This window comes from Mustela erminea, chromosome 4, assembly GCF_009829155.1.
Source record: "Mustela erminea isolate mMusErm1 chromosome 4, mMusErm1.Pri, whole genome shotgun sequence".
NCBI classification, from domain to species: Eukaryota; Metazoa; Chordata; class Mammalia; order Carnivora; family Mustelidae; genus Mustela; species Mustela erminea.
Window position 1 is genome coordinate 99,839,914 of NC_045617.1, and position 16,510 is coordinate 99,856,423.

Genomic DNA, 16,510 nt, shown 5'->3' on the forward strand with positions numbered 1-16,510 from the left:
TTCCCTTGGTCACTGATTATGCTCAGCTTCCAGTCTTCTGCAGGAAACTGGATTGGATGACCCCAGCTTTTAGTTGTGGCAACTTCGGGGTGGGAGAGCCCTGTTGCGTCTGGCAGAGGTCACAGGCAGGATCTTGAAGGGAAGTGTGAGGACTGGGGGCAGCTAGGAGGGGAGTCAGAGTAGGACCCAAAAGACAATCCATCGATGTGATTGACTTTGATCTGGTCGACAGTCCTTTGTAAAGGAGCCAGTTGGTTTTCTGGAAACAGGGAGAAGAGGTGTTCTGGGTTCTGGTCCTAGTCTGTGGGAATGAATCAGGGGCGACGGAATAAATGGTCGCTTATTATCCAGTAGTGAACCTCCTGAGTCCTCCCCAGCTACTCCTCCTTGAGCTACCATCTCTCTTTGCAAGACACTGGGTGTTGGTGCAGAAATGCACGATCTGGTTGGAGGATGCTCCCTGCCCCCAGCCAATCTGCCCCACCTCCCCTCACTCCTCCCACCTCACTAGCCCAAAATAGTTGCCAGGGGCCAGTCAACATCTGGCCAGGTTAGAACCGGCTCAGGAACTCACCTTTGCGACCTCGTTTTTGCATTTGGACTCCTGATGGGGTGCATCCACGCCAATGAGAATCTTACAGATTCTAACTCCTATGCTTCTGGTGGTATGGGGAGAGGGACTTCCTCTGACTCAGTGTATAAACAATGATTCCTGAAGAGGTGCGCCCAGGTTACACAGCCTGCAGGCGGTGCCCGCGGACCAGAGGGCACGGTCGCGGCCCCGACGCGGTGCGGGGCTGAGGGCAGCCGGCTCACTTCTGAGGCCGCTGGTGGCCAGGGTACCTCAAAACCACACCGAATCTCGTAGCTTCGGGCGCCCAGGACGCGTAAGGTACGCTTCGGGGGCGGTCCTGCCTGACCCCGGAAGAGAAAGTTGTTTTGGGGAAGGGGAGCGAGGAGCCGAGAGCGAGTTAAGTAACTAAAAATCAAAGTTGTTCTGCTCCCCTCACGCCATCTCTCCTCTGCTTCATCTTTATCTCAAGCTCCATTGGAGTCAGCCTTCCTCGGAGGGCTGAGCGCTCCTCGAGTCCCAGCCCGAGTAGGGGTATATACCGTGCACCCGGCCCACAGGTTTCGACCCTCTCGGGCTCCGGGTCTCCAGGAAAACCCGGAGCGGAGCATCCCCCGGGCCGGGAAACGCCCTCGCCCGCGCCCACTGGCGCGCATGCTCAGTCGCGCGGCAGCCGCGAGTAGGAAGCTCCGCGAGGCAGTAGCGGCCGCGGCGGCGCGACTGGAGGGTGGGAGGAGACGCGCCCGCTGGCGGGCGGGGGCGCTGGGACGCGGCTGGGGCTCCCGCCCGAGGTTCCTGGGAGTGTTTGGGACCGCGAACCCCGGCGCGAGGAGCTAGGGAGCACGGGAGCCAACGAGTGCGGAGTGGACAGCGGGCGGAGCGGAGCCGCGGGACGGAGCGGGCTCAGAGCCCGAGTCTCCGCGACTCGGCTCGGGACCCGGCGGCGGGGGCGGCGATGTTCCACTGCATCCCCCTGTGGCGGTGCAACCGTCATGTGGAGACCATCGACAGGCGCCACTGCTCGCTGGTCTATGTCCCCGAGGAGATCTACCGCTACGCCCGCAGCCTGGAGGAGCTGCTGCTGGACGCCAACCAGCTCCGCGAGCTGCCAGAGGTGAGTGTCCGGCCTCACCTGCGCGCAGTCTTCGGGAGAACACCGACGAGCCTGGCCAGCCCTCTCCCCCTCTTTCCCTCTCCTCCCCACTCTACCCTCCTCGCACCTCCAGATCCGGGCCGCAGGTCCCACAGAACCACCACTACCTATATTCACCTGCTTCTTCCTCCCTTACTTCTCCCCACCCCCACCGTCTGCATTAAAAGTTCTTTGTCGTTTTGTACAAAGTGAGCGACTTGCTGTTTTCCCAGTAATCACTGGAGCTTGTGCGACTAGGGAAACGTTCTGGTCTGGTAAGTAGTTTAGATACACGTCAAAGTACTAACCGCTGGTCCCGATACCCGGGCAGGTGAGGAGCCAGGTGTGGCTCCGGCTGTTCCCGGGTGAAAGGACAGAGCGTGGCATCCACTCCCTGGGCAGTTTTCCCTGCGCTGCATTCCCCGATCACTGGATCACTGGCCAGGGCGCGCTTACCCGTTGGCTCCGACAGGTCCGGTGGAGGTGGGCAGCCCTCAGGAGAGTCGCACTATCTCGGCATCTTCCGAGGAATGTGCCCTGGGCCTTATCGCTGGTGGGCAGTGCTTGAAAGTGCTGTAGTTTGGCTGGCCGGTCTTGGCTCCGGGACCGGTCGAGAATTGGGGGTGGGTAGGAGGAGATCGGGTAGGAGGAGAGCTATGCCTTGGGAGCTGTGGGCAGGTGCCCGCTGCTGGGCCCCTGCCTGCGTGGACCTGTTGCGTGGAAGGGAGCCGCTGTGAATGTCAGCAGAGGCCGTGCCTGACGGGCCAGTCTTGCAGCCGCCTCTCCCGAAGCGGGTACCTTCAGCCTGCTGACTTACGTCCTTGCAGTGATGCGTTACCTCTTCGGAGTTGTTTACGTAAATCAATCAGTCGGCTGAGGCCGAACTTGTTAAGGGACAGATGCTGATTGAGCTTTAATGGAGGGTCTGCGACTGCGAACTTTTAACCTTCGAACTTGCGCCGGGAATTTAACTTGAGTAAAGCTCGGAAGAGGAAGGTATCGCAAATCCAAGGGTGTGCAGGAAGTCGGCGTGCAGTAATCCAAAGGTGTGCAGGAAGTAGGGAGACTAGACTGCTGGGAGTCAGGGGGAGGACCCGAGGCCTGGAGTTGGAACACAGATATCTTTCTTGTCCTTTAGTGATCATGAGGCCGAGGCACTGTCACAGAAACACTGGCTAGTCAAATGATCTGGCTTGTTAAAATGACCTGATACCTTCTTCAGCCCTGCCAGAGTGTTTTAAAAAGGAGAACAATGTGCTTTTTCTTAATATTTCAAGTATTATTCTTGGATTAACTTTTCCTTGGTTCATGTGGAATTGGATGGTTTGCTCTGTGTAATCATGCAGATTATCCTCACTAGGATCTTTGCAAAGCGCCCCCCCCCCCCACGCTTTATTTAGCTTAGAAGCTGAAAAGCCATCCAGTTCCCTCCGGCATTTATTATTTTGCAGGCATTTCCAAAAACATGGCTTTGTCTGGCCTTTAACTTCCTTAAATTTGACTTGAAAGTCATAAGCTCACTTGCTGCCTGAAGTTGTAAATAAGTTTTAGGCATTCCTATTGCCAGAGATACAGACTATATTATTTAATACTTTTCAGTGTGTCAGAATGAAGTTATTAAAAGATTGAGTGAAAAGCTATTTAACTAGAAATGTTTTGGTGTTCCTTGTGGTATTTTTGTTTGTTTGTTTGTTTTAGTAGAATTGGAAGATTTCCTTTGACTGGGTTGGCTTTTCACTCTCTTCTGCAAAGTTTGTGGGTTTTCCTGTAATGTTGGGGAATTCAGCTTCGTAAGGGGAAATTATGGGTTTTGAAAGTGTTAGGTATCCTTACTGATCCTAACTGGAAACTTCTCAGAAGCTCAAAATAGTCTTATAGCACTCTATAGATACAGCAAATAAACATGCTTTTCAGAGACTAAAGGTGGTCTTGCTTATGGGTAATTACTGCTCTTAGAGCTCTGAAATTAGTTTTATGGTTTCTAGGTTGTTGAAAACCTGTTTCTTCATGACTTATTGTGTCTGGGTGCCTGGATTTGTATAAACCAGAAAGGAACAACCACCTTGAAAGCTCAGATATTTCATTCAAAGGTACAGTCTGTCCTTGGGCTGTTATTTCACCTCTGAGATCTGTAGTGCTCATTAGCACTGCTTGCTGCTGTCCCTGCCCTCTCCTCCAACCCCTTTCTCTTTACCTGCCCCATCACCAGGGGGCCTCTTTTTGCTGACAGACCCACAAGGTCCTTGTGGTGGTCATGCTGGCTATCTGTTCTCTTCTCTGTAATTTATTTGGAAGCACAGACAAGGGGGAAGACTGCACCCTCTACTCCAACAGCAAAGATACGCACACTATCCAGGCTTCAGAATGATGAAAAGGTTTGTAACCTCTGACTTGATCCGACTTCCTTGTTTTGCAAATTGAAACTCAGACCTGAAGTGACTTTTTCAAGGCTGTCCAGCTGGATAGTTGTCGTTCCCCTCTCCACCCCCCCACCCCCCACCCCCCACCCCCGTTTTACACCTTTGGACACCTAGGAGGAACCTGGCATATTCAGTTTCTCACATCTATTAAAACCTCTGTTATTTGACCCTTCCTGTTTTACTTACATCATTAAGCCTGGCCTCTGCCAAACAGTTATTGACCTTTCATCATTTGTCGTTGGTGGGAATATAGAGATTAAAGAAGGTATGATTCTTAGGAGTTAGTCACAGCTTTGTGGGGAGACAGATGTGGTGAGTGTGGAGTGGAGGGGGCATCGCAGTTCGCTTGATGGTTACTTACCTAACCTAACCTTTTGCTGAATCTGCATCCCCATCCTCAACAGACTGACTACCTTGTGATAGCCTCTCAGTGCTGCTCTTCTGCAGGGAGGGCTTGGGAGATTAGCCTGACCCCAGATAGGTGATGGTCAGGATGGATGTTCCCATCCATCATCTCCTTCCCACTTCCTCCCAGCTAGATATCTGTGGCATGTGTGTTAACAGAGACAGTCTCTAAACTCCTTGAGATGCTAGTGTGTTTTTGCTCATCCTTAGGAGTGAGCACAGAGCCTGCCTGGCACCCAGTACGTCCCAGTAAACAGCTTTTATCTGTTGAATGAATTTAGACAAGTCAGATACAAATCTTCCTCCTTTGGTTCTTTCTCTTCCCTTGAGCATATCACTGCTCTGACATCTATCCTTTTCTAATATAGTCTGAGAACATTCAAGTTGGGAGTGATTTTTTTTCAGGGCTGTCTAGCTGGTTAAACACACAATCTCTGGCTGCTTCAAGCTGGAAAGCACTCCAGAAGTTAAAGGTCATGGATGTGGCGGAGCTGATTTGTCTTCTACAAGGTCCTCCGCCCCACTGTGTACCTCCTCAGTGTTTCTGACACCATCAGTTTTCCCTTCAAGGTGCATGGATTGTTGAATACCTTGGCATATGTGTGTTTTACTGTGCTCTCTCTGACTCCAATACAGAGCCTTGTCTAATGGGCAGCAGATATTTTGAATGAATGCTGTTGAGCCCAGGCAGCTTATAAAACTGAGTTTCATCTTGTTACCTGCTCTTTTTTTTTTTTTTTTAAAGATTTTATTTATTTATTTGACAGAGAGAGATCACAAGTAGGCGCAGAGACAGGCAGAGAGAGAGGGGGAAGCAGGCTCCCCGCTGAGCAGAGAGCCCATTGTGGGGCTCGATCCCAGGACCCTGAGATCATGACCTGAGCCAAAGGCAGAGGCTTAACCCACTGAGCCACCCAGGTGCCCCTGTTACCTGCTCTTAATTAGAGTTCAGTTGGCCTTTTGATGATGGCCAGATGACATTATCTCAAATATCTACTCCCTCCCATTATTCTTTCTCATATCCTGCTTAATTTTTTCCCCAGCCCTTAGAGCACTATTACTACCTAACTCTAGACTATATGCTTGCTTAGTTGTTCTTTGTCTCCCCAACGAGAACGTCAGCTCCATGAGGACAGGGATGTTTTTGTTCATGGCTGAACCTAGGACAGAATCTGGTATATAGTGGGCACTCACATGCTTGTTGCATGGATGAGTCTTCCCATGTGATGTCATGGGTAGTCTGCCCCTATTTCTCAGCCATTGTGTTCCCTTCCCTATAGTCTCACAGCTCCTGCACATGCATCTATTGAAACTAGTCATGGCATAAAGTCATTCTGAATTCAGTAGTCTTGTCTTACCAGTCTTCTCCATTTCTTCTATGCCAGGCACATTTGTCTTCTGTTTTTGAAATAATTTTTATACATTGTAAACATAATTTCTCACTATGACTTCAACATCTCCAACTGTGACCTATTAAGAGGATATCCATTCCCACTTGGAATAAGTCCCCTTTGTCTTAAATTTACCATGTTTCAATTTAGGTCTGTCTCCTGCAGTTCAATTTCTGATGGGTGGGACAGCCATTCTTCCTAGCCAACAAGTCTGTGGACCAAGGCTCTTTGGGCTTGTCTTGAAGGAGCAGAGACCAGGGGTGCTAGAATAAAATAGCTTAAATGCTGCTCCATCACTTGGACTCTTTCTTCAGGACTAGGTTTCCTCACTTACCATTTTAGTACCTGCTTTTTTAGGGTTATTCTGGGGACTAAAGAGAATGCATTCAGAGCACGTAACAGTCAAATATAAGATGTCTGTCTTTGTAGATACTATGGCAAGACCCTTTTTAAAAAAATAAAACAATGTGGGGCGCCTGGGTGGCTCAGTGGGTTAAAGCCTCTGCCTTCAGCTCGGGTCATGATCTTAGGGTCGTGGGATCGAGCCCCGCATCGGGCTCTCTGCTCAGCAGGGAGCTTGCTTCCTCCTCTCTCTCTGCCTGCCTCTCTGCCTACTTGTGATCTCTCTCTCTCTATCAAATAAATAAATAAAAAATATTTAAAAAAACAAAAAAAACAATGTTTCTTAACCTGGAATTGGAAAACATTTTCTTGGGAGTTTGTAAATGATTTTTTTTTTTTTAAACCAGAATTAAAACTTTAATGTTCTCTTCAAAGATAATTTTAAAAAAATCATAGATTCCATATGTCTAGATTAAGTCACAAATGAGTAGAGCCATAAGGTCTTCAGTAGTGTCATAATCTGTGTTTGACTGAGCACTCTCTTAATTGTTTCTAGCCATAGGGGGAAAAGAACAGACGTGGGCTTATTGTAGAAATCATGTGCTTGTGTCAGGTGATAGCTGGAAGTTCCATGAACAAAGGTTTCATGGCTGTTTGTTAGAGAAGAGTGATGGATAGCTGAAGGGGTCACAGAGCCCATGGTGGTGCAGGCTGACATGAACCTGCTCCGAGGTATTGCTGTACCGTTGTACGCAGCCATGTGAGGACTGCAGAATTGCATCATTGTCATCTGTCATGTTAGATTAATGTTGAGTTCTTTCTGGTTGGTTTTTGTCAGATTTTTACCTTGATTCACCTTCTAGTTTTGTTAGAGCTAAAGCATAGGGAGAACATACCTAGTTTTAAGTTTAGACATACTTAAATAACATTATCATAAACATAACTTAAGTCAAAGCTTAAGAAGAAGGGAGCCCAAGAGAGGGCTTCCCCCTAAAAGTGATGATCCACACATTTGTCAAGATAAGAAAGCTGTTTTCATTTCTCAGACACCTTGTTATACAGTTTAGCTCTTAATTGTTTGTGATTCTCTCTCTCTTTTTGTAAATAAAAGATTTTATTTATTTGACAGAACAAGCATGCAGGCAGGAGAGCACAAGCAGGGGGTAGGGCAGAGGGAGTGGGAGAGAGAGAAGTGGACTCCCTGCTGAGCAGGAAGCCTTGGGTGGGGGGGTGCTCTATCCCAGGACCCTGCGATTATAACCTGAACTGAAGGCAGACCCTTAAGCGCTTAACAGACTGAGCCATCCAGGAGCCCAATTGTTTGTGATTCTCTTCTGTGTTTGTTTAACTCGTTTAACTCCCCTTCTACCTCTCGCCTGCCTGCCCTCAATTCACCCCCGCCCCCTTTTGTAGGTAAGGACACTGAGACCTAGAGAAGTTGTAATTTGCCTTGGGTAAGTGGAGGGTAGACTTTTTCTGATTAAGAGACATTGAGTGAGTACCTGGTACCTATTAAGTAGAATAACATCAGTTACTGAGATTTCACTGAGCTCCAGACATTAGCTACTTAAGTTATTTCTCTTAAATTGAGTAACAACACACTTTAACCATTATAATTTCAGGTTTTTTGCAAAGTTTTTTTTTTTTTTTTTTTCAGTTTTTTTTTGCAAAGGCAGGAATTGAGACTTATTTAAGAAAATTATTTAAGGGGCGCCTGGGTGGCTCAGTGGGTTAAGCCGCTGCCTTCGGCTTAGGTCATGATCTCAGGGTCCTGGGATCGAGTCCCGCATCGGGCTCTCTGCTCAGCGGGGAGCCTGCTTCCTCCTCTCTCTCTCTCTGCCTGCCTCTCTGCCTACTTGTGATCTCTCTCTGTCAAATAAATAAATAAAATCTTTAAAAAAAAAAAAAGAAAAGAAAATTATTTAAGAATCTTGTTTGGGGAAGTTGGTCAAGGTCAGTTCTGGAGCTGACACTGGACTCCCAACTCTGTGAGCATTTACCACCTGCGAGCCCACCTGGGAGCAAGGAGGCCTGGCACTGTGTGTCGAAGCTTAGGAGCGAGCCTGTACGGAAAGCTCTTGGCAACCTCGAGGAGTCTCACACTCTCTGAGGAGCTGAACGAAGGCTTTAGAGGTGGTGACATCCACGCTAGACTGGAAGGAAGAAAAAAGCCCGTCAGCTGTTGAGAAACCCCAGTCCTTTCCAGATGGCTAGAATGGATGACACCTGAGTGGAAAGGAGTGGCTGGAGAGGAGCCTGGGGCCAGATCATGAAAGGCTCTTGACAGTTTTGCGAAGGAGGTGTACCCTGTCCTGTAGGTAGAGGAGGCCCATGGTCAGTATGTAAGCAGAGATGCTGTACAGTTAGAGCTTTGTTTACATAATTCCAGGGCAGAGTACAGAGTCAGGGAGATTAGTCAGGAGCCTGTTGTGCCAGAAAAATGATACGGCACCTGTGGGGATGAACAGGGGAGACGGCTTTGTTCACGATATTCACACTGGGCATTTCCTGCTCTTGTGTCCAATGTTCTTCCCACTGTGCTGCCTTCTAATAGTGCACTGAGTGGGGTACTTCATACTTTGTGAAACGCTAAGTAAGAAACATTTACCTCCACGTTTTTCTCAATTGTAGCGTGTGTCTGCATTCAGTTTGCAAATTACTTGCTAAGACATGGCAAGCATTGTATGTAGGCATTGGCTCAGGGGAAAGAAGAACAGCCAGATGTGCTCTGAATGGCAAGAGATTGTTATTTTTGGGTTTCAGATAAATGTGGTCATTGAGTTTATAAAAATGAACCCGCAATAATGCTGGCAAGCCTGTGGGTTCCGTTTTTCTGAGTAATATGAAGGCGTACAATGTGTGTTCTGTACCATGAATGTTAGTTTCATCATCTTCTGATGCTCTGAAAGACTAATACTTGGAGAATTATTATTATTTTTGAGTTACTTGGAAGTTACATGTCTTTTTTTTTTTAATGGCTCAAATCTTTGAGGAGAAGTAAAACTATTTAATAAAACTTTTTTGGAATTGACAAAGTTGAGGCACACGGGTAAAATAGCAAAACAAGCTTGTTTCCACAGTTCCTCCTCCCCTCTTTCAGTGAAAAAGGGGGAACCTTGAACCTTCCTCCCAGCTTCCTAGTGTAGAATTTGTAATTTCTATACCATAATAAATAGGGTACTTGGGATTTTCTTAAAAAGGACTCTGTACCACCAACTTGACATTCAGGGGATAAAGCATAGTTGATATTTATACAGGAGGGTCAGAAATAGTAAGGTAAACATTTTTTAGCAATGATGACAAAAATCTCAACCATGATCTTGCTGTGCCATGGAACAAACAGGCATTAGATTCTTTTAGGTGAGGATCTAGTGACTGCTACAGGCTTTTGTCTTTGTTCACAGACGTCTTGGGAAAGTTTGCTTATTTTAGGACTCTACCCAGAACATAGGGCTAGAAATGTTTGTCCTTTACTTCATCTGATAGTTATGAGGGATGATGAGATCATGGGCCAGATCTTCGTAAATGCATAGGAGAAACTTCTGGATGTCCATTTACTTTCTCTTAGGTATTATTTAGTGGACAGGAATGGTAATTTACTATTGCATGTGGTATTTTGGAAGATCTAATGGTGTGTATGTGCGGCTAGTGTAAAATACTTTGAACTCTTAGAAGATGAAATGTTTAAAAAAAAAGAAAAAATATTTTTTTGCTCATTATTATTTTGAAGAGTTTTCTTATCTAGGCTGTAACTCTAGAGTCTAGAGAATTTGACACAGTTGGAAGAAATTTGGTATTTCAGTTTCCAAGAACCACAACGAATGGATTTGTCATGTAGTGGGTGGAAGGAGGTGTTACACCTAATTACAGCATGTTCCAGACTGATTCCTGGGTAGCGTGGCCAGATGAAGAGGACTGTGTCTGCCCTGGCCACTCTAGTCACCTTTCTTTCCACAATCTACACCCGCCTCTTGGGAAATCATCAGGAGGGGCTGTCGGCTGACTTGTGGTAGAAACTAGGAGCTCAAACTGGATGAGCATGTGCAAAGGCCAGAAAGTGGCTTCTAAACTGCTTAGTATGTGACGTGGGCACCAACTGCTTCACTTGATTTGGCAGATGCTGAGACCTCAGAGCTCATGCTGTTAGTGCAACTGGCCTGACTTTGGACCATGACGTGGCTTTGTTTTTATCTCATTAAAGGAGTAATATGGGTTGGATGCTTAAAAAAATTCAAAGAGAAAAAAGTGTATTTCCCTTGCTTTCTTTGAAGTGATGCCAGCCATTAGCAATTTTAGAATGTATTCTTACAGATCTTTTCTCTTCATATACCACCATATGTTTATTATTGTTATAATGAAGAACTCTTACTATATAAGTTGCTTTGCTGCCTGCTTTTTTACTTAAAGCTGTCTTGGACATATTCTCTATCAGTATGCTAGATGTATTTTAGCATTGATACTGGTGCTGTAGTATATTGGATATACCACAGTATATCACTGTTGGATATACCACAGTTGACTGGTTTAACTTTTCTCCTATTGCTGGACATTTAAATTGTTTCTAATTTTTTGCAGTGATGAACCATGCTGGATTAAATACTCTGGTATATATTACTTTGTACTGCTGTGTAAATGTTTCTTTAATAGTGGATTTTCTAGGAGCTTGGAGACTGGTTCTGTCATCTCTGCTTCCTTTATTTTTCACTGTGACTCTTTTCCTATAGGCTGGAAAAGCTCTCAGATGGGCTTTAGACAGTTAATCAGATATGTGTTCCAGGGATTTGAAAGACTGGCAGCTAAGTCTTTCCTTCAGATAGTTAACACTCTTTAGTTGGGGAGAAAAGTTTGGGATCATGGAATTCCTAATGTGGCTCAGAGTCACATGGATCAGTAAGCCAAGAGTTGCTGTGGCCCCTTGCAGAAGGCTCACTGGGGCATCAGGAAAGCAAGACTCTGGTTTTCACTGAAGGTAGGTTCAGATGGGCTGGGAAAGCTGGGCAGGTATTGCAGACAGGGAGCTTTTGTGAGGCGACACCAAGTTGTGCCGTGGAGCAGAGACCCTCACTCTGGGTTGCCTTTGTTCTGTTTCTGGAGCAGGGGCCAGGATGATACAAAGCATGTTGGGGGACAGGAAGCATGGGTGCTGACTTGATGTGCTGACTGTGTGGATCAGCCTCTCCCAGAGGCTCAAAATTTTTCAGCCATTTCTCCTTCAAATCCTTTCTCAGTACTTAGCTGAGTGAGTGATCTTTCTAAAACAAAAATGTGACGAATGACTTCCTGCTGCAGTGGCTTCTCACACCTTCGGGATACAACCTGGCAATGTTTTGTTCTCTTATCTCCCATCTCTTTCCAGCATGAGCTCTCCAGCTTGTGTTTCAGCAAGAGTTAGCTGCCCTTGGTTACCAACATATCATGTCATGCTTCTGAGTCTTCATTTTTTATTACTCTGTGTACCGGGAGTTACTCTTTCTCTACTTCTTTTGCGTGGCTCATTGCTCTTCATCCTGTGGGATACAGTTAGGGAGGTAACATTCCTCTAGGAAGCTTTCCCTTCCCTCCTCTCTGGTCTCTGGGGACACCTGTGTCATTATTCATACCTCTTTGTAATTATTTCTGCCTCCCATCAAAGTGAGTTTCTTAAAGCTACACACTTTTTCTTCTTTGCACTCCTGCTACCTAACTGGGTGGTTGGCACAGAGCAGACATTTAATACATATTTGATTAGCATTCTTGGGGAAGTTTTCAGCCCTGTTGGGGAGTGGAATTAGAAGTGGGTTTGGATGAGACCTGTAGGTGAGAGCTTAATGATTATTACAAAAAGAGCTGGGCTTTCTGTAGTCTTTGCATGGATGGGTAGCTTCATGATGGAGTGAGATCAGCATGGTCCTGATAGTCAGACCTGATTTTTTTCCCTTGTTCAATGGCCCTAGCATTGTGACCTTGGGCAAATCATCTAATCTTCTGAGCCTGGGTTTCCTTATCTGAGTGATGAAGGGATGGTGTCAGTGATGTTTAGGGTCCCTTTGAGTTCTAAGTTTGTGAAATTGTATGACTTGATGCTAATTTTATGACTTCATGCCATAGTGCTAACCTTAGGAGAGTGATCCCACAGTTGCGCACATACTCTGTGAGGTTGCCTAATGGGGTTTAGTAGAACCACAAGTCTAAGCTTAATAATTATAATCAAGGATTTGATGATAAGGAGAAGCTGTTCCAAATACCCGCCTGTGGTCCGCTGTTGATTTCCAGAACCAGTTAAGGGAAAAAGATCAGCAGACTTTTCTCTGGTTAAAACACAGCCCTAAAAAACAAAAAAAAAACAACAACAAAAACCAACACAGCTTTCAATAGCCATACCCCCTTCAACATTACCCCACCCCTGACATGCCCACACTCTCCCCCGTACTCACAGCCCCCCCAGACCCACACCCTCTCCACAGACTCACCCCCCCCACAGACTAACACCCCCTCACACCTTCTCCACAGACCCATGCTCTCCCACATACCCACACCCTCCCACATACCCACATGCCCTCACAGGTACCCCGCCCCCACAGACCCACAGCCCCTGCACATAGGTACATGCCCATCCTATAGACCCATACTCCCCCCAACTTCCCCCACATGCTCTCACCTCCCTATCCCCACACACCAACAACTTTTGAACACTGAGATGTTCCTCCATGTCAGTTGCATTTCCCCAGCTTTTAGAAGTGAAGTAAAATGGGCAAAAGGCTGGGACTTTTTTGTCTATTTTTTATTATTATAATTATTTTTTTTGATGTGGTTAGATACTTAATTTATCAGATATTTACTTAATATTTTTTTAAATTTTTTCAGTGTTCCAAGATTCATTGTTTATGCACCACACCCAGTGCTCCATGCAATACATGCCCTCCTTAATACCTACCACCAGGCTCACCCATCCCCCCACCACACCCCCTCCAAAATTCTCAGTTTGTTTCTCAGAGTCCACAGTCTCTCACACTTCATCTCCCCTTCCAATTTACCCCAATTCACTTTTCCTTTCCTTCTCCTAATGTCCTCCGTGTTACTCCTTATGCTCCACAAGTAAGTGAAACCATATGACAATTGACTTTCTCTGCTTATTTCACTCAGCATAATCTCCTCCAGTCCCATCCGTGTTGATACAAAAGTTGGCTATTCATCCTTTCTGATAGCTGTGTAATATTCCATTGTATATATGGACTATATCTTCTTTATCCATTCATCTGTTGAAGGGCATCTTTGGCTTCCTAGGCAGCTCCATTCAGGAATGGGCACTGGGGTGCATTTCTGCTGAATTCTGACACAGCCTCCCTCCTTCCGCTATCCATGGCCCAGATTTACTGAGTGTTGGCTGTGCTTTGGGCATTGTTCTATCTAGAAAGATAGGTATCTTGCCTTATTCTTACAAGCTTCCATTCCCAGTAAGGGAGACAGCCAGTAAGTGGAAAAGTAAATAAGAATTTCAGATAAGGATAAAAACTGTAAAGAAAACCGAATAGGGAGCTGGAGGTAGGGAGCAATAGGAGGGAGGAGGTCTTTCTAAAGAGGTGACGTTTGTGTCGCTCAGTGAGGCAGCTGTGAATTTGCCAGAGGTCCTTGCATAGACTTGTGGAGGAGCTTGGCCATTTTATGGGCAGCAAGAGGGCCAGTGAGGCTGCAACACAGTATGACAAGGAGTAGGAAATCAAGGTGAACATGTTAGTGGGGTTCATGTATGTCAGGGCTCTGAGACCCTGTTGAGAAGTTCAGATGATGATGATGATGATGATGATGATTTTTGTCAGTTGAAGTATGGCACATCATAAAGCCATAGGATAGCTGACTTAGGCTTTAGAAATATCCTTCTGTCTGCTGGTTAGAGACTGCAGGGAGGAAGAGTTCAGAGAAGTGGGGACACTGGGAGAGGAGGCTTTTTAATGAAAGGTTCTAGAGGACAGCTGACGGTGACTTGGATCAGGGTGGTAGCATGAGTAATGAGCTATATCTTGGGGGTCAAGTCAAGAAGATCTGCTGCTGTATTGGACTCAGGGTTTGGTTTTGTCACCTGGGGGGTGGCAGAGCCATTTACTGAGTTAGAGAGGACTGGGAATGGGAATATAGCAGCATGGGAACAAGGAACTGGTAAGTACTTCAGTTGGGACACGTCAGGAGTTTTTATGAGACCTAGAACTTAGGAGAGGAAGTCTGGGTAATGATAATTATAATAGAGATAGCACACTTTTTTTTTTTTTGAGCAGTGTGCCTTGAATTGTTCTAAATAACTTCCTCTGATTAACTCATTTAATTCTCATAACAAACATTACTTCATTTTACATAAATAGCATTATTTTGCTGTTGAGGACACTGGGACACAGATGAATTAGCTTGTTGAGGTCACACAGCCAGTAAGCAGCAGAGCGTGGGGTTAAGCAGATGCAGTCTGGTTCAAGAGCCATTATTCCTAACCACTGTGTCTTCCTTCCTTAAGGTTAAGTATGGGTGACCATGTCGTCTGCATGAAGAGCCACCTGATGGGCCAGGAGTTGTGTCTGTTCTGTGAAAGGGAACAGAGATACCCCTGATGCCTGAGTTATTTTTGCCTCGTTAAGAAAAAGAGAGCTGAGCTGAAATATCATTTTAAGAATCAGGTCACCAAAAATTAATATGCTCACTCGAGCATAATCTTTAAAAGAAGATCAGTGGCCCTCATTCTTTGGTGCTGGATTTCTCTCCTTCAGCAAGTAACTTATAGCTGCAGCCTTACAAACTCCTGAAGGAAAAGCACATCCATTTGGAAAACCTGTGGGTCTCACTGAACATAATGAACACTGGTTGTATCACATAGCAGCACCCTCACTAATTCTGGTCATAATTATTCAGCTGTTATGCACTTGGTCTCTGTTTTCAAAGCATGATCGCAAATATTTGATTCGCTTATGAGGCAGTTCTTGGCCTTGACTCTAAAGGTTATTATCATCAAGAGGTTCTAATGTGCCTTTTGGAACTGTATATATTCCAGTACTGTTGGAAATGGATGCCGTTGAGATGAAGTTAACAGAAAATATGTGCTTTACAATAGACCTGCCTTGGTGCATGGCATGTTACAATTATTTACATACCTTGTTCTTGGTAACTTCATTCTAGAATGGCAAGAAGAGGTTTTTACGTATGCCTTGCATCTCTGCTGAGTGATTCACTGAGTTCTGTTGAGGCCAGGAGAAGAAAGAAGCTAATCCTATACCAAGTCTTCACCCTAACCCATCCCTGCCTCTCCTTAGTAACTAACCACTGAAAAAGAAAATCTGTATAATCTATATTATATAGAAAGATTATAGATCAAATTATATATCTAATCTATAACCTATATATGTAAAATCTGTAGTCTCTATATAAATATATAATCTGTGATATATATTTGAAATCTATAGTATATATGTATAAAATTATATATGTATTTTTTGTAGGGTAAATGAAGTAGAGGGTTATTGCTGCTGAGGTGTAGTTTCTATAGCCTTTTTAAAATGTATGTATCTTAGTGTTTTATTGCAAGGTTCAGATGTAGATCCCAAGTAAATCTGGCTCAAAAGGAGCATCAGGGATCTTCTGTGGTTTCAGTTCCCTGGTGGTTTTTCCTGACAGAGGGTCTGTCCTGGAGAAATAGAGGAGTGTATCTGGAATACTCTTGGCTGCAAATAAGAAGCTTTGCAGCCTAAAATGCCTTCAGTAGGCCTGTCGCCACCTCACCTATAAGCAAGCTCGGAGGAAGGTGCTGGTGGGGTTGCTTTAGCGGGGTGGTGGCATGGGGCACTGGTGTGCCTTCGGTGGGACCAACTGAACCTCTATCCTGCCACAACCCCTCATAGAGTGGCATCTCCAGGAGGGGCATCCATGGAGTCATGGGGCCTCCCCTTGTCTGTTGTTGTTTGTTTTTCCGCTCTAAGTGGGACTTAGATAGGCAAGGATGGGCATAAGAGGTTTGGGGCTGGATGTGGGGTGTAGTGCCTGCCGCTGGAGGAAGGCAGGGGAGACAGCCTGGCTGATTGTTGCAGATACCCTCGTTTCCCACCAGTGAGTAGTGGATCGTTGTTATGTCTCTCTCTGGTTTAACCCATGTCTTCTGCCAAAAACACAAGGACCATCTGTTCAGGAAAGGTCTCTAGTAGGAGAGATTTCTGTTTCAAAGTATTCTTGAAAAAAGGAAAAAAAAAAAAGCTCATACTTGTAGCCATTTTTTCCCTAGATTTTATTCTCACTATGT

General features: G+C 45.6%; 1 protein-coding gene across 4 annotated transcripts in view; it reads left to right on the top strand.

The window, feature by feature from the left end:
* Positions 1 to 1,218: 1,218 nt before the first annotated feature.
* Positions 1,219 to 16,510, top strand: part of LRRC1 (leucine rich repeat containing 1) — a 132,834-nt gene continuing 117,542 nt past the window's right edge. The window contains exon 1 of one of the 4 annotated variants that reach the window (XM_032340275.1): positions 1,219 to 1,685. In XM_032340275.1, the coding sequence (XP_032196166.1) occupies positions 1,564 to 1,685 (122 nt within the window). In that variant the 5' untranslated portion in view covers positions 1,219 to 1,563. The other 3 variants (XM_032340276.1, XM_032340277.1, XM_032340278.1) reach the window with 3 other exon arrangements.